At 37.6% G+C, this 25,881-nt stretch overlaps 1 protein-coding gene across 1 annotated transcript; it reads left to right on the top strand.

Moving 5' to 3' along the window:
- Window positions 1–627: 627 nt before the first annotated feature.
- Window positions 628–24,736, top strand: asic1a (acid-sensing (proton-gated) ion channel 1a). Its single transcript, XM_084389385.1, has 11 exons — window positions 628–813; window positions 2,545–2,958; window positions 5,344–5,539; window positions 16,220–16,367; window positions 16,445–16,572; window positions 16,643–16,793; window positions 20,254–20,310; window positions 21,090–21,243; window positions 21,444–21,535; window positions 21,864–21,943; window positions 23,369–24,736. The coding sequence occupies exons 1-11, from the start codon at window positions 785–787 to the stop codon at window positions 23,486–23,488; spliced, it is 1,569 nt and encodes a 522-aa protein (XP_084245511.1). The 5' UTR covers window positions 628–784; the 3' UTR covers window positions 23,489–24,736.
- The last annotated feature ends 1,145 nt before the right edge of the window (window positions 24,737–25,881 follow it).

Here is a 25,881-nt window from a genome sequence, read left to right as displayed (position 1 = left end):
TATTATGACATATGGTATTTGGATATATACCATGGTACTGAAAAAGATAGAACGGACGGACAGACAGACTAATAGACAGACAGACAGACAGACAGACAGATAGATAGATAGATAGATAGATAGATAGATAGATAGATAGATAGATAGATAGATAGATAGATAGATAGATAGATTACTATGAATGTACCTGGTATTTACATATATACTTAATACCAAGGTATTACCATGGTGCATGTAAAAAAAACTACAATACTTACAAAAGCATGTCCAAAAGTACCATTGCCATATATTTTATTTATTTATTTGGACATGGTAGCCTACTGGACATGTAGGTAAATATCATGATAGCTTACATGAATTTCACTATAGTCTGTACCATCACTGCATCATGTAGGCTACCAGTTCTGTATTTTATATCATGTAAAAAATACGATTCTGCCATACTTGCTCCAAAACGTGGCATAACCATGCATGTACAAAAACATATACGATTGTGGTACGTTTTCTTATATCTAGTACTAGCTATCTATGAATTCATAATTGCCCTCCCACTCTCTTCTCTCTCGCACGCACACACACACAGAGAGAGAGAGAGAGAGACTCTCACGATCCTTGGCTTCAGCCATTAGAGCTTCAGGATCGTCACTCGAGAGAGATCATCCATCGCGCGAGTCATCATTTCATCACAGATATGGGTTTCCATCGGTCTGTCGGGTGGACGACGGGATCGGCTGATTTCTGCACGAACACCGGAGAAATGTTCGGATAACTGGCATCTGTTTTCATGTACAGCATCTTTCTGAAGTGCTTCAGGTAAACGCTACAAGTGAACGCTACTGTTACGGTCACTGTCGCGCGCTTTAATTGTCTGTTGGGTTCTGTTGAGTGATACAGTGTGACAAACCTAAAAACGAATCGTGATTTCACCTGAGACAAGGTGGATCTCACGAAAATATGTTTAGGTCACGTGAAAAATGTTTTTGTAGCATTAACATTTCTGAGTTGTGACATTATTTTAATGGCAATTAAGCACATTTTACACTTTTGGCATAGCCTAGATGAGTAGATGTTTTGCTTTTGATTCTGAGTGATGATTCTCATTATTTTAATGCAGTAATGAGAACTATTGTTTTAGCTTTACTTATTAAACATAAATTAAATCATTTATGCATAGGCCTATTCTACCTTTTACATTATTTATGTCTATAATATAAACATGTAATATATATATATATATATGAATGAATGCAAAATGAATGCCACAAATGAATGCAAAAAAGAATGTAATGTTCGTTTCTTTCTTTTTTTTACGATTCTTTTAATTGTGGGAAATATGTCGTTTTGATTTTGAGTTTTTCTTGTCAGTTGGTTGATAGACTATAATTAAACACTATTGGGAAGTTGCCGTGGACAGCAGATTTTCCTCTACATGCTGTCTACGTGTCTGAACTATATGGTACAGAGAAGGAACAGAGATCTATCGTAAATTGAGTGTTGCACTGATGTACAAAGTCTTATAGGCCTACTTGTACATTACATTTCTATATGGAAATGGAACATTTAGCTGAACTTGTTTGAGATCAAACAATGATTGATTTGTTGAAGACCCCTGATATTGGGATATAGCATATGTTTTTAGGGAGATGCCAAGATGAACTTGTGTTTGCTGATTAGTAATTTCACTTAAAGGGATAGTTCACCCATTAATTAAGCATCAAAGTGTTAGTTGCATAGCTGTCAAAGGGACAGAAAGCTCTCAGATTTCATCAAAAAGATCTTCATTTGTGTTCCGAAGATGAACAAAAGTCTTAAGAGTTTGGAACGACATGAGGGTGAGTAATTAATGACAAAAAAAATATTTTTTGGTGAACTTACCATTTAAAATCTTAAAACTGAAAACCGTTTTATTTCTTCAAATAAAACTGGAAAAAATATTGAAATATTACATTGAAAGAAAAACTTAAATAAAAATAAGAAATATTGCAGTAACACTGTCAAGAACAAGTAGAGACATTTCATGGATCAACCCTTGTGGGGTTTTGAACCTACAGCCTTTCAGTTACCAGCCCAGCATAAAGTTGGCATGAGACAGAAGTTGGGTAAGTCTTTTCTTCCCTATGTATATCCCAGGGAAAAAACTTCTCAAACAAGAAAAAATATAGGGCGGGGCTTGATTTTGTAGAATGGAAATTGATTGGATGGTTGTGGTTTGCTATTGGTGGATGTTATGTGAGTGACAGGTTGCCCCGCTCTCATGCCAGTAAACACGTCATCAGAGAAGAGAAGAGATGTTGCTGTGTGGGAGGGGAATTTATTTTGATCATGAGGGCACATTAATTTTTTTAAAATAATGACGTGCACAGATAAATCATTTATTATAATAATTACTGCAATATTCCATAAAAAAAAAGAAGAACTGTCCATTCTGATTTCATGTTGACTTTAACAGAGCTGCATCCCAAAATGACTTTACTGTATGATGACTCATTTATGGTCACAGGAACTATGGAAATAAAATGTGTATTTCTGTGTTTAATGTCTTAGGGAGAGTTTCACAGCTTTGCATTGGAAGACCTGTGCAATGAAGACATCAATGATGGATCTTAAAGTGGAACCTATGGACATTGATTACGACCAGCCGCCTCCGCTGCAAGTGTTCGCTCACACCTCGACTCTGCATGGCATCTCTCATATCTTCTCTTATGAGAAGATCACGGCCAAATGCTGCCTCTGGCTGGTGTTTTTCCTCAGCTCTTTGACCTTTCTCATGTACGTCTGCGTCGATCGGATTCAGTTCTACCTGGAATACCCTCACGTCACCAAGCTGGACGAGATCTCGACGCCCGTGATGGTCTTCCCCGCAGTGACGATTTGCAATCTCAACTCCATCCGCTTCAGCAGGATCACACGCAACGACCTGTACCACACGGGGGAGTTGCTGGCGCTGCTGAACTCGAGGTTGGTGAACGCGTGCGTATCAGTCAAGCGGCTGTGGTTAAGTTTTAAAAATGAGCATGAGTCACTCGCTCAGTAGATTATGCTCTCGTATTCCCCGCATGAACGCACAAGCACATTGGAGTGTAAATGATTAGCGTGTTTTTATTGAACTTGAGGAGCGGAAATGAAAATGCAGAGCTCTGGGGAGTCCCTGCTGAAGTTATAGATTTCCTGCATCTCCCTCTTGTCGCATATGGAGTCCATAAGTGCTTTTCTGGCTAATTGAAAGATGCAGTCTGATTATTGTTCCATTTTAATCGAGGAAAGTGACCTGTAGATTGTGAAACGGCAGATGTGACAGGTCTTTTTTTGATTGTGGAGGTTTAACATTATTAAAAAAATGAAATCTTTGGCTGTAGGAACAGGATCTGTTTCCATCTGGCACTGGGAAGTCGTGATTTAGTTACTGCAGTGTTGTAACACCCAGCAGCTGTGATGTGATGTGGGTTTGAATTGGTCTTCAGTCATTCCTGCTTCTGCATTCCAAGTGCTCACACACACTGTCTCTTTCTGTATTCGGTCCAGTGCGGCACTTTCCGATATGTTTACAGGGAATTAACCTTGACTATTCATCATACTGTAAGGAACATGCACAGCTGTGCTGCATCAAGGGCACAAAATAAATATTGACATTGTGCCATTATTTGGGCTCACACTGTAAAAAGTTAACAGTTGGATCAACTTAAAAAAATTACTTCAATTGGTAACACCTAAAGAAATTAAGTTTTCATAACTTAAATTATCACGTTTTTCCACGATAAAACGTGATAATTTAAGTTGAGAAAACTTAATTTAATTAATTAATTTAATTTTTTTAAGTTGATCTAATTGTTCACTTTTTACAGTGCAGGTATGAGTGTAGTCAAATTGAGATTTAATTTTGAGATTTTGAGTTCTGCATGTCTTTATATGTTGTCACTGTTGCTATTCTAATTTTTTTTTTAAGTTTTTTTTTTTTCATAAACACTTTTTGTTCTACTGCTTGAAACTCTCTGCACATCCTGATAGCGATCAATAATAGAAGTGGTCTAAATATAAAAAAATAGGTACTAAATATGTTTGTCCAATCATTGCATTCGGTCCAAATGCAATGGTTCGAATACGATGTCCTACCTGCCTGTTAACATATGTATTTCCATAACTCCACACACTGCTCACGCAGACATCACACGTCATCAGTGTGTTCTGTAAGGCTATGCAGAGTTGTAGAGTTTCTCCTGAACCAAAACAACAAGCTTATGCTGCGTTCATGCCATGTCGTAACTGTATTTGCAAGATGGCAACCGGTGATGTTCTACCCGGAGCTGTTCACTTCCTCAGACTCGGATTTATGTATTTCAGTGTCAACATTGTCAACGTCGAAATGAATCTGCAGCAGTCAGGTGGTACATGTAAGAGCTCTGTAAGTTTTTTATGTACATTATTATTGTAATGTTATGTGCTTTGAGACATGAGGTAATTTAACGCCATCTCACGTGACGCTTTGCAGACTCTGCTGTGTGTGTTCATGTGTTTTGAAGGAGGAGTGGCTTTGCATACGCTCTGAAGGGAGGGTGGGATCTAATGCTATTAATGATAACAAGTAAATAATACATTAAAACATTAGCACGCAGCCTTCAAATATAGTTCAGGTAAATAAAAATTGTATGAAAATTTAGTAAAATGAAAGTAAAAAAAACACATTACAGGTAACAGAACAAGTGGCAGGTCTATTTAAGACTTAATGCATGTATCTATTTTCAAACGTCACAGTTTCAGATTCAATCCCTCATTTTAATATTTTCTCTCCCGAAACTTTGCAGTGTGCACTTTTATTCAAATTATGAATGGGTTACACCAGAAAGCGATCTAAGATATAATCAATGAAGCTGATATCTTTTCAGTTCAATGAAAAGTGTTAGAATTAAAAAAATCTGTCTGTACTGCACAATGGATCTCTTATTTACATCTAACGCTGAGCTCTGGCGTATTGAGCAGATTCTGACTAACCTAGACGTCTCTAATTGGGCATTGCGTTCATGCGCTCAACAAACATGTCTGTGATTGGCTGCAGAAAACATGTTGTAAATAGAAACATTTGAAGCTCTTCACAAAGCGCTATACAGACGGGAGCTCCTCTTTTCAAACATATATATGTCCACACACAATAAACTCAATGTGGTCCAATCTTGTTTTGGACTCCATTGAACTTCCACTATATAAAAAAAAACAAAAAACAAAAACAGTTCACTGATTGGTTCTTTGGGGAACTTGAAATGGTCCTTCAAGGCATTGCTGCAATAAACCCTATTTGGAACCTTTATTTTTAAGAGTGAATTCTTGGTATTTTTGTGTCTGTCTCTATAGACATGAGATTCGTGACTCTCACCTGGTTGAAGAAAGCGTGATGGAGGTTCTCAAGAGCAAAGCAGACTTTCGCCTGTTCAAGCCACGACACTTCAGCATGTGGGAGTTCTATAATAGAACAGGACACGACATTAAAGACATGCTGCTGTCCTGCCAGTTCAGAGGCTCGCCGTGCCGACCCGAGGACTTCAGCGTGGTGAGAAACTCTAGGAATGCACAGTGATAGATTTCTTTGAACTCTTTTCACTTCAAGCCCCAATACAGCAGCCCTGGTGTATTTATTTGATGCGAAGATTTATCTGATTTATCTGGTGTACTGAGAGAGCCGGAGGCTTTTTCTAGGTTTCATCCAAATGCTGGGGTGTGATCTTTGACAGTCCAATAATTTACGCTGCTGGAATGAAGTTTGTAGTTCTCGAGATTTCCCAGGGTTCACATTGTGCTGTTGAGTTGTTTTATGGCTTTCATTTCACAACACTAACAAAAAGTACTGAAAAATACCCATTTTCTTTTATGTATCCGGTAACATGGTAAAGCCAGGGCTCAACTATAATGATGGCGTGATGGCCTGAGGCTAGTGTGTGAGAGAGGTTTGGGCCAGAGAGCTGTCAATTCAGTTGAGTTTGCACGCATTATTAGAGCGTCTGTTGTGTGAACGGGGGAGTCTACACACAGGACGTGCGCATTCAAAACAATATAGCAGTTTAATTTATACACTACGGTTTACTAATTTGGGGCCAAAGAGTCTCTTATGCTAACTGCAGCTCTTATGCTGCATGTTTTGATAAAAAAATATATAGTAAAAACAGTAATATTGTGAAATATGATTCCAATTCTGTTTTCTATTTTAATATATTTTAAAATGGAATTTATTCCTGTGATGCAAAGCTGAATTTTTCTGAGTCTTCAGTGTCACATGATCTTTCAGAAATCATTCTAATATGATGATTTGCTGCTCAAGAACACACGATCCTTTCTTTGTAATCAGACAAGATGGCACTGCAAAATATATGTTGATTATTGTAGGCTTACCATAGTGAATTGATGTCAGGCCAGAACACAGGAGAAAAAGAAGGATTTACTTTGAAACAGTTTTCACTCATAAATTGCTAATACATTTCATGAATAATTACTAAGAAATGCAAGTAACATTGAATTAAACTTGACATTTTTGAAGTAGAAAGTATGTAAAACATTCCAATCCGTTAAAAGAATGATTTTTTTATGGAAAGTATGGAAATACCATGATACATGCATGTGGTAATCATTCAGTGCCAGTTGCAATCGAAATTATTCAACCCCCATTGCAAATCAGGTTTTTTGGCAAAATGTACAGACTTTCTGCTGTTTGCAATGAACAAATAAATAAATAAAAAAGTATTTGAAATAGCTCAACACAACAAATGTTTCAAGTGGTTTCCCCAAATTCAACTGAAAATGCAACTTTTAATGACTTCTGCAGTCTCAAAAATATTCAGCCCCATCAAGTGAAAACGAAAATTCTGCCAGTAATTACTCGCCCTCATGTTGTTCCAACCCCGTAAGACTTTCGTTCATCTTCAGAACACAAATTAAGATATTTCTGATGAAATCTGACAGCTGGCTCACTCCTGCTAAGAGTGTATTCTTGTCGCTTGATAAGGTTGAGTCACTGTAGTCACTTGGACTATTTTAACAATGTCTTTACTAACTTTTCTGGGATGGCAGGCAGATATCGATTACCAACGATGTCTCTAGGAACATTTAGTGCCTTTGCTATCTTTTTGTATCCTGTTCCTTGTTTGTGAATGGCTTTGATATCTTCTCTTAACTTTTTAGTCCATTCTTTTCACTTAGCCATATTTCTAACATGAGGTCAAACGTGACACTCAACAAACCTAGCCAGTTCAGATATTTCATGTGTTCTAGCTCAAGCACACCTGGTGCAACTAATTAAGCCCTTGGTTTGTTGCATCAGGTGTGCTTGAGACAACACCTGTTTTGCAGATTTGTGCTGTTGTGAGGGATTCTATTCAGGGGGTTGAATAATTTTGAGACTGCAGAAGTCATTAAAAGTAGCATTTTCAGTTGATTTTGGGGAAACCACTTTTGTGTTGAGCTATTTCAATTTCTTTTGTTTGAATTGTTAATTGCAAACAGCTGAAAGTCTGAAAATGTTACCAATAAACCTGGGCCCGTATTCTTAAAGCTTCTAAGAATCCAGAAAACTCCCAATTTAGCTTAAAAACTTATACGCAAGAGTCTTGAAGAGCAATTCGGGACCGATCTGAGAGCAATTCTGAGCAAGGAAAAGATAAAAACTTTCATCTTAGTGAGGAGGTGGGGCTGACCCCGTTGCTACGTATGACACAATCTTTTGAAGACTGTGATTGGTTGGTTGTCCAAGAAGGGAAAAAAAAGAGTGATTTTAAGTATAGGGTCTGCTCACACACACACACACACACACATTATATATATGTATATTACTTTCTTTTTTTTTTTTTTTTTTTTTTTTTACCATGCTGTTAATTTCTGGTATTTGATTGGCTTAGAATGATAAAAATCGTTCCACACTTTCCAATTACACTGATTGTTGGCATGTCTATTTAAGTGGTGGTTTTAATTTTGGTTTTAATTTAGCAAACATGGAATCAAAAACAAGAAGGACGAGAAAGCCCAACTGGACGGAGGAACAGTGTTTACTGTTAGCCCAGTTAGTGGATGTACACAAGGCCATCCTTAAAGGAAAATTCGGGCCGGGTGTCACAGCACGGGGCAAGAAGCAGATGTGGGAGCTTATAGCGCAAATTATTAACGTTTCATTCCCCCTCATTGTGCGCACCAGGAGAGCCTGCTATATTCATAAACGCAGTTTTTTGAGCCTGCAAGGTGGGAATGTCCAGTGGAAACTAAATGAACTGTGACACAATAAGAGGTTCTGAAAATGCTGTAATTGTTTGTGTGATCACTCTGCTTACAGAAGGTTGTGACAGACCCAAATCATCAATGTTCCCAGTTGCCAAATATCTTAATGTAGTGATTACATTCATTTCTGGCGCTATGGCATTTCTGTGCTGTTAGAGATGTTAGCGTGTTTCTAATAAGATCTGTCACAAACATGATCCCATCTAATCTATAGCTACTTATTAACTCACTGTCATCCATTGTCTGCAACACATTTCTTCTCCCTCTTCATCTTTCTGCCATTTTCTCCTCTGCTAAAGAAACTCTTAAGCCTCTTAAAAGTCCTCGTCCGTACTCCTAACAATTTTGACCTTAAGACCTCTTTTAAGGGTTAAGATGCTTTTTTCTTTACTAGGATTTTTCTTTAATTTTAAGAGTAAACGCCCAAGAATTTTCTTTGAATTTTGTCACTAGGAGCTACTCTTTGCATTAAGATTTTTTATGAATACGGGCCCTGATTTGCAACGGGGGTTGAATAATTTCGATTACAACTGTGTATCAGTGTACCATGGTTGTACCGTCTGAAACCGCTGCTATAGTATTGTTTTTGCACGAGAAGCCAGTGACTCAGACCTACAATTTTAACTGTAAGCGATGAGAGCAGATGTGAGCAGCAGCTCATTACTGAAAATGAGCATTGGAGTTCACTATGACACTGTAAGGGCTATGGTGCTGAAAAGGTTACTTGATGATGTAACCATGTTTCTCTCCAAGTTTCCATGGCGACATGTCGAACTGACTCCCCCCATCCCCGTCGGAAGCATCTGAAGTGTTTTGTGTGGTGTATTGGTGATAATGCCCTACTTACCCAAATGCCAACATGAGCGTATTGTACAGGGATTTTTCCATCTCTAAATATAAATGCTTGTATAACAGCATTAGTAGTTCCCTGATGTGCAAAGAGTCTCCCAGAAAACCTCTGCATGTTTCTTATTCCCCGATGATTTTATCTTCACCTTCATTGCCAGGCTTTTGAAGAAAAGCAATCCCATTTGCTTCAGGCTGCTTTAAACTCCCACAGCAGGGAAAACTCCAGCAGGCTTTAAAATAGGTCAGTGTTAAATATTAGATTTGGTGTGATGTGTGAGAGAGCGTCTGGGACATTTTATTCTTTATCTCTGTCTTCACTGACTCAGTGCTTTGGGAAAAAATAGCCCAGTGAAGTGCACCAGACATTTTGTGGGCTAATTGTTAATGGAGTTCGAGGGATGGCTCTCCTATTCACGGGCCAGCCTGCTCTTATTTTGTGCTTTTGATTTTTTTTTTTAAGCCCTGTGTGGCTACAATTAAATGCTTGGTGGGTTTCGTTCTGGGAGGGGAATTGCTTGCTTCATTGGCCTTGATGACTGAAGTCATTCGGCTCGAATGCTGTTTATACACTCTCCAAACTGCTTTATTTGACACTTTCCAGAGATAGGATGTGCTTGGTGATGCATTACTTTTTTCTGTCGTGAGACCTATTAAAAAGTTATCTCGCACAAGTAGCTAGTTTTAAAACCTTTTTGACTTGAAGGCCACAACAATGTTTGAAGGCCGAATAAGAAAAATCTCAATTGTTTGTTGGTTTTAAAACACAGTAAATATCTGGTGAGTTTTTTGGCATGTCAGAGGTCTTGACTTTCTCTTCTGTGTCCAGCATGTCATCATTTTTACATTTTATGTTGAATTGACTTTCAATTAATTGTAGTAAAAAGCTATTTTTAATGATTATATTTTGAATTTGAATATTATATTTTAAAACAATTTTTTGTGCACAATAATTGATCTCTGTTATATAACACACATTTCCCTCCATTTCAATAACTGTAAAATTCTAACCCAACGATTTACATCATTTGGACTCTTTTTTCCACATGGCGGGAAATCAAGTAAATAATCTTGTTCCATTGTCTCAATTCTCACATATATTGTTTTCTTAACCGAATTTGTCAAGCTCAATAGATCAACCCTGTTAAATCAGTTTAATTTATCCTTCATTTTTTAAGAGATAATACTTTTATTCAGCAGCAAGGATGCATTACATTAATCAAAAGTGACAGTAAAGACCTTAATAATGTTACCAAATATTTCTGTTTTAAACTTTCTATTCAGCAAAGAAAAAATGAAGCAGCACAACTGTTTTCAACATTGATCATAATAATAATAATAAATGTTTCTTGAGCTGCAAATCATCATATTTGAATGATTTCTGAAGGATCATGTGACACTGAAGACTGGAGTAATGATGCTGAAAATTCAGCTTTGATCACAGGAACAAATTACAGTTTAAAATATATTAACATAGAAAACAGTTATTTTAAATTGTAATATTATGTCAAAATATTGCTGTTTTTACAGTTTTTTTATTATCAGATAAATGCAAACTTGTTGAGCATTAAAGAAACCACAATATATAAGCCAGCATGCAACAAAATATAGAGCTGAGTGATTTAAAGAAAATATACAAAAGCACAGTCACACAAGTCCTCTTTTCTGCACTGAGACTTCAATAACCACTGCCAATGTTTCAGATCTTCAGTTGGCGATGAATAAATTATTGTGCAATAAATAAAATAATCACACATGATAATGAGGCAGTGATTAAAGTGCCTTTGCATGCCGTCTGTGCTCCCACCCCACGTAAATGATGTTTACAGCTAATCATGACGGCTAATTGGACTCCAGAGTGTTGCCGAAGGAAGATGGTGGGGGGTCGTACGCATAAAGAATGAAGACCATTGAGAAGACCATTGACCATCAAATACTAACTGACTAATCTAGGCATCTTTAACTCAGTTAGCCCATTAAAATGTTTCTCAGACTTACTTTAATTTGTTGATAATGACTAAATTATAAGGCAAAGACAATGTTTGTTTCTTTTTAGCATGTTATTCTTATGCAGTAATTCACGCAAAGTTTGCATTTTTTCAGATGTGAGTGCTGCTTGCTTGTATTGCATTGTTATAGAGTTGCTAAGATGTTCTGAGCGTTGCTATGCAAAAATTGGACTGTTCTGGTGGTTGCTAGGTTGTTGCTTATTTGTGTGACTTGGCAAGGAGAGGCATGCTATTACTTTTCTAAGCAACCAGACTTACTAGTATTTTTGCCTAGGGATGAAAAACAGGTTTAAAAAAATGCATTACATTCATTAATGCATTAAATTCAGTCCTGTCATGAAACTCTTGTTAGGTCAATCTTAATCTGCTTGCAATCACATCATTCTCTATAGGGCACTGCTGATTGGTTACTGCTGTGTCAGGAACCAATGAGCTCGCTGCTCAACCTTCAAATAATGTACTTGGTCAGCATTTTCTGTAGCAGTGCAGTGCTCTTTCAGAAACCCTCCACCTTCCCCAGCTCCACCTGTATAGATCTGCTACGGGTAGTTCATGTATCCTATGTTGTACATAGCAGCATGTCCCACTTGCTCACAGAAGCCTGTCCTGTACTTCCTCTGCAGCCGCAGCAGCGTAGCAGATCTATTCCGCCAAGACCAAACATTGTCACATCCATTACCATGCCAAACAAGTGTTGTCATGACAGAACTACATTTACTAACAATGATTAATGCATTTGTTGCATAATGCATAATCCTTGTCAACATACGTTAGGAAAAATACATCATTAAAGGGTTAGTTCACCCAAAAATGACAATTCTGTCAGTAATTACTCACCCTCATGTTGTTCCAACCCCGTAAGACCTTCGTTCATCTTCGGAACACAAATTAAGATATTTTTGATGAAATCTGAGAGCTGGCTCACTCCTCCATAGACTTCTAGGTGACCGAAACTTGCTGGCCCAGAAAATGTATTAAAGACATCGTTAATATAGTCCAAGTGACTACAGTGGCTCAATCTTAAGTATATCAAGCGGCGAGAATACTTTTTGTGCGCAAAAACAAACAAAAATAACGACTTTATTCCACTATTAATTTCCTTCTATCTGGGCCTCGAGTTAGTTCACGTAGTGTTTTTGCGCAGCGCGTCTGTGTTGTGCGTCACACGCATCACACACATGACCAGTGTCAGCCAATAGTGAGCCTACGTGGTGACGTGTAACACAGACGCGCTGCGCAAAAACACTACGTAAACTAACTCGAGGCCCAGATAGAAGGAAATTAATAGTGGAATAAAGTCGTTATTTTTGTTTGTTTTTGCGCACAAAAAGTATTCTCGTCGCTTGATATACTTAAGATTGAGCCACTGTAGTCACTTGGACTATATTAACGATCTCTTTAATACATTTTCTGGGCCAGCAAGTTTCGGTCACCTAGAAGCCTATGGAGGAGTGAGCCAGCGCTCAGATTTCATCAAAAATATCTTAATTTGTGTTCCGAAGATGAACGAAGGTCTTACGGGGTTGGAACAACATGAGGGTGAGTAATTACTGACAGAATTTTCATTTTTGGGTGAACTAACCCTTTAAATAATATTAACAGATACAACTTTTGATTTTAATGTTGAAATTAACAATAACTAAGTTTAATAAATTCAGTGTTAGTTCATGTTAACAAATGTAGTCAACTAATGGTAACAAATGGTACCTTATTGTAAAGTGTTACTGAAAAATCCCATAGAGCAACATAGTATCAAGCAACACTTAACTACCACCCAACTGTATAACAACATGCTGGCAACTTTACTGAATCAGTTCTGACATGCTCTGATTTCTGTGGATATTCCCCATGCTTTTAGTGTATCGTATTTTCCGTTAATCAGCCATAGGACATGATTCAATTCAATTCACATTTATTTGTATTGCGCTTTTCACAATACACAGTTTCAAAGCAGCTTTACAGAAAATGCACATCTACGTTACAATTCAGAGTGTTATCTGTTATCAGAGGTGACTGTGTCCAAGTTAATGTACATATTCAAATCACACAGTCAGCTAATAATGTATTCATTGAAGGTGGAAAGAATTAGCTAATTGAAGTAATGAATACACGTTTTTTAACAAATTATTAGGATATATAGAAAAATGTAGCATTGGCTCAAGTTGATTCAGAGCCTTCATCTGAAATCCTTGCAGGAGTTGGCGCTCTCTCTTCACATGGGGCATCATTTTTGGGGCATCTGAAGTGGATCATCCAGATCAGACTGTTTTTCTCCTTGCCGATGTCCTCCATTTATCTTTCTCTCTCTCTCCTGATGGAGTGGTACAATCATTTCACCTCACAGCTCCTGAGGCACACACATCTGTCATGCAGCGGAGACTTAAATCAGGCAGATCTGTCGGGCAGACCTGCCCTCATGAGGACCCGCAGACCACAGCTAGCCATGAGTCAGTCACAGATTGGAAGGTGAAAGGGTTTGTGGCTATATATGAACGACAAAGCTGATTCCCTTCCTGGTGACCAAAACTGCCTAAAGTGCTGGTTTTGCTGGTCTCCCAACCTAGCCTAGCTGACAAGTGCCTAAAACTTTCTTAAAGTCACCAAGAAATCAACATGGACCATTATTTTTTTTATGGAAAATTGCAGTATTTATTAAATTATTTATCTTGTTCACATATTTTTTTAATTAATGTGCCCTCGTGATCTTTAATCAAAATAACTTCCACTCCCTCTTGCAGCGACATCTCCTCTCTTCTCTGATGATGTGGCACGAGGGCGGGGCAACCTGTCACTCACATGAGATCCACCAATAGGAAACCACAACCACCCAATCAATTCCCCATGGACAAAATCAAGTCCCGTCCTACATTCTATTTTGTTTGAGAAGCCGTTTCACTCGGATATACGTCAAAATAGGGAAGAAAAAAATGTATCTCATCTCCTTTTTATGCTGACTATAAAACCAGCAAAACAGAGCAGTTTTTCAGAAACTATGATGAGGTTACCACCTTAGGCTCCTTTTTTTTAGGATGATCTAGTCTAGAAATCGGTTAGTTGATGTGGTAAGATGTTGGTATACAAAAGGTATGCAAAACTTGCAAAATTATGATATCGCTGTCTTCTGCAATGAATGCTGTGTTTCAAGATGTGTCTGTATGTAGAGTTAAAAACACATCTCAGGACTGCTGTGTTTTGCTCATTGCTGTCGACTTTGTACATGTTTCCCATGAAAGTTCTCAGTAAAAATAAAAAATAGTCCCACGAGATATTTAATGGCAAAATAAATTGAGCTATCAAATAAATGTGGATAGAAGCTCAAATCATTTTGTCTTGGAGAGATCTCTTAAAATTGATTGCTGCATGGCATTAGTTTTTTGAAAGGTCTGGGCACAGTTTGAGATGTTTTTGTTTGTGACACCAGAATACTGAGGTCTTTTTCTCTCCAGAAATGCTTTTATACACTGCCGTTCAGAAGTTTTTAGTCTTTGAAAAAAGTCACTTATGCTCAATAAGCGGTTCTACAGGGTCATTGAGGCTCGGTGGACGTCACACAGGGATGTTTTTGTGGCAGGATTTGCAGTATTGATGCAGAATGTTTGTGTAAGGCACACCGGAACACTAATGGATGCTGATATGGACAGCAGGGTGGTTTGATCGGATCTGACGGGACAAAATCTCTCAGGATCTCTCCCTATGTTTTCAACACAAACAGACAGATGCAGTTGTGCTCAAAGGGCAATGTCTTGAAAACACTTTAAATGTTTAATTAACGTATCAAAGAGAACACAGCAAGAGGACAGAGCCCAGTGTGTGCGCGTACGTGCGTGTGTGTGTGTGTGTGTGTGTGTGTGTTTGTGTGTGTTTCCGTGTTTTTCACACTTGGGTCTTTGTTTCCATAGGAACAGGCTCCCTTTAATAACTCTCAGCAGGTCTACAATGAACTTTTCATTTTTTTTATGCCTCTCTTGCTCCTTCATTGTTTATGTCTCAAGTCAATTTGGAAGAATAGAGATTTTTTACTATTAAAGAATTGCTACAGCTCTTGTAATATCACTTTATTTCGTTCAGATCATTTCAGTCTGGCTGCACGTCTCTTCGGACAGCATGGAAAACAAAACTGAATGAAAATAATAAAATGCAACCATCTGTGCCATGTTAACAAGCAGTAAATAATACATATTAATTATGCAAATTATGAATGAATTTCAATGGTTCACAAAATTAGAAATATATTTATATATATAATTTCAGCAAGGATGCATTAAATTACACAAATTTAAATATTTAAAAAAGTGCTGTTCTTTTGAAATTTCTATTCATCAAAGAATCTTGAAAAAGTGTTGTACGGTTTCCACAAAAATATGAAGCAGCAATGTGCGAAATTTTGCGAAACAAAATTGATGTCTCTGCCAATACTTTTGGCCACGGCTGTATGAATGTTAAAGGGTTAGATCACCCAAAAATCAGTTCACCCTCATGTTGTTTCATTTCACCCTTTCTGTCCCTTCATTCTCATGTTACGCAGCACGTTTGAGCTTCTGCAAGAGGTTTATTCTCACGCATTAAGGAGGTATGGTTGAGCTTCTGTGTATGTTTGCTGATCAATGTTTATGTGTGACTCGGTCTAAATTCAATATATTCATCATATAAAGTGATCATGTTTCTTCAGAAAATTTTGACTAAAATTTCAATTCATTTGGATTGGTTTTACGACCTCTTTATGAAATGTTTGCAGTGTCAAAGTGTTTTTTGCGTAGCTGTCAATGGAGGGAAAATGTCTTCATTTGTGTTCTTAAGATGGTCTTCCGAAAGTCTTATGGGTTTGGAACATGAGGTTGAGTAATTTTCATTTTTGGGTGAACTATCCCTTTATTACATAGTGCAAAAGGAACACTATGTTTATGTTCCTCCTAAACTGATGTGACTATTTCACTGGCAATTCATATCCATTCATATTATTTTCAGAGTGTGTATGTAAAAATCATGTAAAAAATGCTACATTGAGCACCGCATGAGTCTGGTACAAAACATCTGCGCTGTAGAAATACACAGCAAATTTAGATACAAAATGTTGTAATGGAAGGTATGCAGTAGTTTTCTTTTGTGTGTGTTTTCAGGTGTTCACGCGTTACGGGAAGTGTTACAGCTTTAACTCTGGTGACATCAGCCCACCGCAGATCAGCGTGAAGGGAGGGATTGGAAACGGCCTGGAGGTCATGTTGGACATTCAGCAGGATGAATATTTACCTGTGTGGGGAGAGACAAGTGAGACCACATGATTAAAACACCAGGTACGCGCCACTCCCATTCTCGTTCTCACTCTCGGTCGTTTTCTCACACAGATGAGTCGTCATTTGAGGCGGGAATCAAAGTTCAGATTCACAGTCAGGACGAGCCTCCGTTTATAGATCAGCTGGGCTTCGGAGTTGCTCCAGGATTCCAGACGTTCGTTTCCTGCCAAGAGCAGCGAGTAGGTGTGGTGTTAATATGCGCTTTAAATGGATCTCTCTTTTTTTTGACTCATGCTTTTTATTTTTCAGCTGGTGTATCTTCCTGCTCCGTGGGGGAGCTGCAAGTCGGCCCCGCCAAGCTCGGATTACTTCAAAGCGTACAGCATCAGCGCCTGTCGAACAGACTGTGAGACGCGCTACCTGGTGGAAAACTGCAACTGCCGTATGGTGCATATGCCTGGTGAGTCACTGCTCCAATTACAGCAGCTCTTGACATTCACTTGGCATGGGCAGTACAAAATCAGAAGTATTTTACTCTAATGCCGCAGTTACTATAATGACAGAGTCCATCAGGTCGATGAAATAGTGAACAGGATCCTTTATTGTCTGTGTTGTGAAATTAAACTTGCTTTATCCACTGTCTATCAGTGTTGTTAGGAATATTGCATTAAAAAAATGGATAGAAACGGCAAGATGTGCATAAAAAACATATGCGCTCAATTGAGGTGGATACATTTTTTTATCCCATAAGAAGACTATAGGCGCGTTTCCATTACAGATTTGCGCAGGACTTTAGATTTTTTTCTAAATGTTGATAAAAAACGATTGCGAAATGACGGCGTTTCCATTAACCGATGTTATGCGACTACAACTTAATTTTTTCCTCTTGCGATAACTAATTCCAAAAATCATGGCAACAGATGTTGGTAGGTGTATGTATAACTCAGCCACCGCACTGGCCATTATTATTAATCGAAGGATACGTATGTGTGTTATCCAATCATTAATGGCAAGAAAAGACCCTTATACTTGAGAGCGGCACATATGGGGTGTTTCTGGGTGTTTCTCCCTCATATCTGCTTCAAGGTCTTGACTGTGGCATTTCTTTGAGGTTTAGAATCCAGTATTCCTGTAATTCTTTAGTCTTTTATGAATTTATTAAAGAACTCTGTCTCGTATTCTGTCCAAACACACCGCGTCATTTACGTCAGGTGACCTGTAAATGCGCAAAAAACATTGCCATCGGGTTTCCATTGCAGTTTTGCGAAATATTTCTTTTTCAAATTGCCTGAAAAACCACCTCATGTGAGCTTAAAAACTTTTTTGCGATAAATGGGAGTTTTTGCGAAATTGACGTGTTTCCATTGGGCGTATTTTCAATTCGCAATTTCAATTTGAAGTGTAATGGAAACGCGGCTTATGATGGTTTTGTCTTACCCTGATTCACTAATGTAAGCCTATAATAAGATGTCTATATTTTAGACCTGACGGGATGGTTTTCGCAGGAAATTGTGCACATACATTAATTGTCTGTGCGTGTCTCGTCATATTCGTAAATAGAGAAAAGTTGCACCGGCTACTGGTGTGGGAGAGGCAGAGGCTAGCTGTCACAATGAGTGAGAAAGGTTGACAGTCGCTAAATCTCCAACCTCCAGAAAATCACCCGTTTAAACAAACGCCGAACAGAGGAGAGTCTGCTGGAGAAAGAGAACGAGACAGAGCTCGTAATAAAACAAGAATCAACATTAGCTTGGCTTTTCTGAGATGGTGAGAACTGAGGGATTTGAAATGTTGTAAAAGAGACACGGAGATGATGGTGTTTTTATTACTCAACAGGAGAGTAAGGTATTTTATTGAACAGATAAATTCCCATATGTAGCTCTCTAACAGAGTTCATTGTAAAGCGTTATCTATTGTGAAGGGTCATTTCATTTACCGCTGTGCTGGAATTTATTTTCAAGGAAGTACCGTTTCTATTAACGGGTAAAGCTACAGTAACGTCTTCAGCTAGTCATCTTGAGATCCTTTCCATACAAACTGGTTATATCTCTTAAGCCTAGAAGTGAATGTTTTATTAGCAGTAGGATAATCAAGAGCCGAAGCACAACCAAAACAAGGTTCTTCTGTAAAATGCATGCAGTTTTGTTTTTTAACCACTGGAGGGCCAAAAGTTAAAAGTAAAAATAAAAGCTAATTACAAATATGAACAAATACTATAATAATATATAAATAATACTAAAATAACACTGATGTCTATCTTTTTCCCATAAGGAATGAGCACTTGATAATACCAAAGTTGATTTTCAGTCTCTTTGTTGTGTTTATAATGGGACTGACACCACAGATCCTCATCTTCACGTTACAATTTACATCGTCTTTAATGATTGTGCATACACTTGATTAAAGTTACTATAATTGTGTTTAACAGTCACATTTGTAACATACTAGCAGGTATTTTATTGGTACTTTTAGTATCTCCCTCTAAAAAGGGAGTTCACAACTCAAGTTAATCAAGCCAGTGAAACCAAATGAAAGCTGCTCCTCTTCAACCGCCACTGGCACTGAAATGTAATTTAGTTGATTACAAAAGCCTAAATGATCATGTGGGATTTTAACCCGAGGCAATTTATATCTGCCGTATAAGGACTCTGGCCATTGAATATTCATTATGATGCATATGAACATTGTAAGAGAATTTAATAAATGTGAGTGCTTGAGGTTTTTAATATTAAAAAGGAATTAAGCAGGATTGTGTGTTAATAAAGTTTTGATCTTATCTGTAATGATCACCAGTGAGAGTGCCCGGGGATAACCATCAGAGGGCACTCCAACACATCCACAAACTACATCTCCCATAATTCTCTGCCTGGACTCATCAGCACTCATTGTTTTCACCTGTGTCTCATCTTCTTGTTTGCTCATCCTATATAAGCCTGGTTCTTTCTGTCATTCCCTGCGAAGTCTTGTTTAGTGTTTGTACTAAAATTCTGAGTGTGTTTGAATCCTGTTTCTCCTGTGTCCTGGTTACCTTGATTCTCTGCCTGTTCCCTCGGATTTCTCTCCTTGCCTCCGCCCTTTTCTGTTGTTGTTTGGATTGCTTGTTTGTGTATGACCCTTGCCTGGATTTGGACTACATCTTTGGATTACCCTTTCAAAATAAAATCTGCATTTGGATCCTCAACCTTCATGTCTCAGAGCAGTCTGTGACATTATCGTTTTACTTAGTATGTTACATTGAAGAAAATTTCTAAATGTATTTGATTTTTCATGTGCATTTATCAACCAGTGTTATTTTAGTATTATTTATAGTAATAAAGTATTTATTAATATTTTGAGTTAGCTCTTATTTTAATATTTTTAGTTTTCGTTTTAATTTCAGTTAAAAATTTTAGCAATTTTGCAATGTGCTTTTGTAAAAAAAATTTTTTTTTTTTTTTTTTTTTTTTATATTTCTATTTAGGTTTATTTTTTATACCAGGTTTAGTTTTAGTAAATTTAGTACTTCAACTTATTTCAGTTAGTTACCAAGTTTAAGTTTTTTTTATCTAATATTTATATTTTATTTTATTTCAGCTTTATTTCAATGAATGAAAATAATTTTAATAGTTAACAATAAAGCAGCCTTTCTCACTTTTCATATTTCACACAGAAATAAAAACTATCATCGTTTAATCATCCACATGCTCTTCCAAACCCATATGACACAAAGCCCAATAAATACAAGTCTTCTGAAGCCTCACAACATCTTTGCGTTGAAAACATCAATTAGGTCTTAAAATTTCGTTTTTGTGTTCCACAAAATAAACAAAGAAGACATACAGGTAACAGGTTTGGACGACATGAGGGAGAAAATGTGGATAGAATTTATTTGTGGGCAAACGATCCCAATAATGATGCTTAGATATTTGCTGCCCCCGCAGGTGATGCGCCTTACTGCACCCCTATGCTCTATAAAGATTGTGCATATCCAGCACTCGGTGAGTAACTTTTATCATATTTTTCAATTTTCATAATTTTTTTTCATGTAGTGTGTATTATAGCTGTAAAAGGTCTGCAAAGTTTCAAAGATCAAACTTTATCACTATAAATTATTTTCTCCCCAAAAAAAAAAAAAAAGATTCTAAACTGCCTGAAAGGAGTCTTCAGTTATTCCAGTCTGACATCCTGCACAAACCTACGTAGGTTTGTAACAAATTTGCATAATGCCAGTCTATGGTCTTCATTGGCTGCCCGTGAATGATGTCTACTTAGATCCTCAAGCACTGTAGTTGTAGTTGAGACTGGTAGGGAAGGGAAGAAGACGCTGTTTTCGATGCTGCGAAAGTAAATCCACTTTCAAAGGATGAGGACTCAGGCTCGAATTGATAGGGTCAAACTGACACCATTGTTACTGTTCGTATCACTGTGTATACAAGTGCTGATCCCTCCAAATCTGAAATTCACGTTTAATTTCCGGCACGCGTTGTAAGCGGTCGACCAATCACAAGAGACTGGGCCATCTGACCAATCAGAGCAGAGGAAGCTCTTGGAAAGGAGTTTAGAAAGACGGAATCCTTGATCGAACCATTTCAGACACTGTGAGAAATGAGCTGATGTCGCAATGTATATTATTCGAAAATTAATGTGTGTGGGTTTTTTTTTTTTACCTTAAAATGCATGTAAACCTAATGTAGGAGTCCTCCAAAACAAGATTAGCAACCTCTAAAATCTTTTTAATGTTTGCAATGCTATTATTTATCTTGTTGCGGTTGCAAAGATTTCCTTGTGGACACGGACAGCGACTACTGCTCATGCGAGACTCCGTGCAACATCACACGCTACGGTAAAGAGCTGTCCTTCGTCAAGATCCCCAGCAAAGCGTCTGTCAAATACCTCGCAAAGAAGTACAGCAAATCTGAGAAGTACATAACGTGAGTGTTCAGTTAACATTGATCGCTTTGTTACCTCGGTACAGTAGTGTCTGTTCTCCATCACAGCGATGGGTGTTTGAACATTTATTCATTGATTACCTTGAGAATGATGAGAGTTATGTGACTTTAGCACATTAATTGATAATCTGCCATGCTGGAATGCCCAAACACATGCTAAACTGTGTTGTGTGTGCTGTCAGTGACAATGTCCTGGTGCTGGACGTGTTCTTTGAGGCTCTGAACTATGAAACCATCGAGCAGAGGAAAGCCTATGAGGTGGCTGGTCTGTTGGGTAAGTCACATGTTCCTTAGTTCTTAATAGCAGTGTCTGCTAACTAGTCCTGCATCATTTGTACTAACGATATCTCAAATCTTGCGGCTTCTTGACGAGAGGTGTGCTGTTACTTTTCTAAGTGATCAGATTTACATTTTTCACCTTAAAACTGGCAAAAAAAGACTTTAGATTAAGATGTTTTATGTTTTTGAAAGAAGTCTCACCAATGCTGCATTTATTTGATTAAAAATATACAGTAAAAATAGTAATATTGTGAAATATTCATTATAAAGCACTGATTTCTATCACTTCCGCTCAGTCTCTGTGTGTTTGTGTGTGTTGGTAGGTGATATCGGAGGACAGATGGGGCTTTTCATTGGAGCCAGTATTCTTACGATTCTGGAGCTTTTTGACTATCTTTATGAGGTAAGGTTTATCAAGTATCTGTATAAAAGCTCTGTCCAGTCATAAAGATTTCTGCTGGGGTTTGGTTTTTATTTGTCTAATGACATTTTTACAGTTTATTAAAGGGATATTTTAACCCAAAAAAATCTGCTAAAAATACTAAAAATATCTTGACACAAAATGGCAAGCTTAAAGGGATACTCCACTTTTTTTGGAAATAGGCTCATTTTACAACTCCCCCAGAGTTAAACAGTTGAGTTTTACCATTTTTGAACCCATTCAGCCGATCTCCGGGTCTGGCGGTACCACTTTTAGCATAGCTTAGCATAGATCATTGAATCGGACAGGACCATTAGCATCTCTCTCAAAAAAATGACCAAAGAGTTTCTAAATCAAGAAACTTTGCTGCCGTACCATGAATGCAGCAGGCGTAAAGATATGACGCAGCGCCTGAAAATAGTCCCCAGCTCAGTAACTTCCAACGTGACCAGGACTAAGTTTGTCTAACCTATTAGACCTATTTTCAGGTGCTGCGTCATATCATTACGCCTGCTGCACTCATGGTACGGCAGCAAAGTTTCTTGATTATTACGCAGGAAGGAGAGTATAGTTCCTAGCCATATCAGCCTAGAAAATCGCAACTTTTCATTTTCCGTCGGTCTTAGTACACGATGTAACTACAGAAGAGTCAAGTTTTAAATAGGAAAAATATCGAAACTCTTTGGTCATTTTTTTGAGAGAGATGCTAATGGTCCTGTCCGATTCAATGATCTATGCTAAGCTATGCTAAAAGTGCTACCGCCAGACCCGGAGATCAGCTGAATGGATTTGAAAACGGTAAAACTCAACTGTTTAACTCTGGGGGAGTTGTAAAATGAGCCTATTTCCAAAAAAAGTGGAGTATCCCTTTAAAGATAGCCTACACTACTGTTCAAAAGCTTGGGGTCATTAAGAGTTTTTTTTAAAAATAAATTAATACTTTTATTCAGCTTTATTATCAAAAGTGACAGTAAAGACATTTATAATGTAAAAAATAAATAAAGCATATTTAGTTACCTTTTAAAACTTTGCGTTTTTGTTGTTTACACACCGAGACGATAATGGTAAATTAAGCACTTTGAAAACCGTTTTCAAAAGTTTGCGTTTTCAGGCCCTCAAAACACGTTTTTGTGTAAATGAACGGCCAAAACGCATAAAATGTTTCTGTTTTAAGTTGAAAACGGTGTTGTGTAATCAGTTCCTAATATTTAATTGCATACAGTACTTGCTCTGCAGTAAATCGCTGAGCCATTTCAAGTTTTGCTAAACCTTGAGGATTAAAGGTGAATTGCACTCATTGAGTCGTCAGAGATTCAATTATTGTTTCAATTATTATTTTACACTATAAAATACGTTTAAGGGTTAAGGACAACACCTCAACATTTTTTTAACTTTTTGTCTGTCAAGGTAATGAAATACAGGTTGTGCCGCTGCTCCGACAAGAAACATCACAACAACAACAACACTGATCACGGCACCGTACTCAGCCTGGACGACGTCAAATGCCATGTCAGTAAATTCCATTAACGTTCCCGCAATATTCCAGCTGTTTGCCTGCCAGTCATATTGCGATTATGTTCTACATTTTAGCAGATGGCATCGCGACACCAGCACGGTTGTTTTCTACAGATTGTTCTGGCATCTTGTGGTTGTACTCTCTCTTTCTCTCTTAATGCCTATGAATGAAAATTTTCTAGTATTTTTCCAAAAATGTTTTGTGGTTTTCTGAACAAGCCGATTTTGATTTTGTCTCTATAAAGCAGGAATGTCAAAAACGTTAAATATGAATTAAATGGTTGGATCTTTGTGTGCCTGGCCTTTTGCAACAGAAATGCGTCTAGCTTGAGGGGTTACCGTGTCATATTTGATTAATTCTGTGTATCTTAATAGCTATGGCTGTAAATGCATTGTGACAGACTGTTCATTGCACAAGGTGTTGAAAGAGGGAACACCAGTTTGAAGGCCTGTAGTGTCTATGATATGAGCATGATATCATCAGATCAGAGAGACTAACCCTAGATATTCCCAGGGGGTGCATGTGAGCTTCTGTCTGCAGTGTCACGTTTGTTTCGGGAGCTGGAGTGTGTGTGCATGTCTGTAAATGTGTCTGTTAACGTTGTGGCCATTGCTCTGTGTGCGTGTGTGTGCGTGTGTGTGTGTTTGTGCAAGCTTGACTGCAAGTGCATGGATGTGTTTGTTTGTTAGGTTCACACAGAACGAGTTTTTGCTGTTAAAAATGGAAAAAAGTGCAAGTTCTATCGATGTGTTTTTTAGAGACTCTGCAGACGCAAGCGCAACGGTTAAAGACGTCAGTCTAGCACGAGTTTACATTAAAAAACAATGTAAAAGTAGCGCAGTGGAATGGAAAAACGTGTTCTGTGTGAACGGCTGTCTTTCTGCATGTATATATTACATGTGATTATTTCTAGAATGGATGAGGAAAAGTTGGAGCAACAGGGTGTCAGGAATTTTTCAAAAGGAAATCAAGTATTTTTTAGTCTCTGACGCATTAGGTAGATGTGTCAAATGCGAGCAGATAGAATGCAGTGATTTGTTGTGGAATATGGTAGTTTATGGCTATTGTTTTATGTCAGGTTTACATTTGAGACACTATATTAATCTCATATACAGCAGACATCTGTCTGGTGTCTTTTCAGAAAAACCACACCATCAATTTTCTGTATTTCCTTAGTATGTAAATCATTTCTGTATTATTTTGATGTTTATCATGTGGCTGTAATACAATTTTTTTTTTTTTTATGAATAAACATGCATAAAATTATGCCCTGTGTATTTTGTGTGTGTGTGTGTGTGTGTGTGTGTGTGTGTGTGTGGCAAACCCTACATTATGGGGACAAAATCCCCACAAAGATGGCAATATCCTAAATTATTTTCCTTGTGGGGACATTTTTTAGTCCCCATGAGGAAAGCAGCTTATGAATCATACTAAGTGATGTTTTTTGAAAAATTAAAAATGCAGAAAGTTTTCTGTGATGGATAGGTTTAGGAGTAGGGTTAGTGTAAGGGTTGAGAATTTACAGTTTGTACAGTATAAAAGTCATTATAGCTATGGAAAGTCCCCATAAAACATGAAAACACAACAACTTTGTGTGTGTGTGTGTGTGTGTGTGTGTGTGTGTGTGTGTGTGTGTGTGTGTGTGTGTGTGTGTGTGTGTGTGTGTGTGTGTGCAGTTGTGAAATAAGTACTGGAAAAAAGAATTATAATATCATGTAAATAAAACAAAAATAACACAAAAGTTTTAACTCCATTTCAAAAATCCATAAGCTCACTGTGTATTGAGGAATTCCAACCCTGAGCCGCATTGAACTTTGACCTTTCATCCCTGAGAGCTGTTCTGGTATTCCATGTATTCCCTAACAGAGGTCATTTTGCCATTTTAAGACACTCAGATCCTTTGTTAAAGTCCAATTCTTATAAATCAGTTGATCTTTTTTATCTCCATGTGTGATTGGATCACACATAAACATCTCACATTTCACCCCAATCAAAACATAAAGAAAAAACATAGTTTTAAGACCATTAGAATATAACACAATTCCCATTATTGACAGGCTTTGCATGTCTACTTTTTACTTTTCATCTCACTATATAACTTATTGATTGCTCGTATTAAAAAAAGATTACAAGCTTTTCAGCTAGTCCTTAAGCTAGTAGACAAATCCAGCATTGATTATGTTCCAACACTATTTTTTGCTGAGTGTCAAGTTACAGCTTGGTTTTGAGGTTGTCCTTATGTCAACTGAAACTATCGTTTGTATAAGTGCATAACTTGTTATGTATTTTTTGACATTTCACTTTTTACTTGCAAGTTCTAATGAATCACTTGTTTTGAGATTCCGTAAACACACCCACCAGCTGATAGTGGGCGGAGTCGACAGAGCTGTTTTCGCCTTCTGAG

Source organism: Rutilus rutilus (assembly GCF_951802725.1).
Source record: "Rutilus rutilus genome assembly, chromosome: 19".
Lineage (NCBI taxonomy): Eukaryota > Metazoa > Chordata > Actinopteri > Cypriniformes > Leuciscidae > Rutilus > Rutilus rutilus.
Note: the sequence above shows the minus strand (reverse complement) of the source record. Positions and strands in the feature narration are given on the sequence as shown.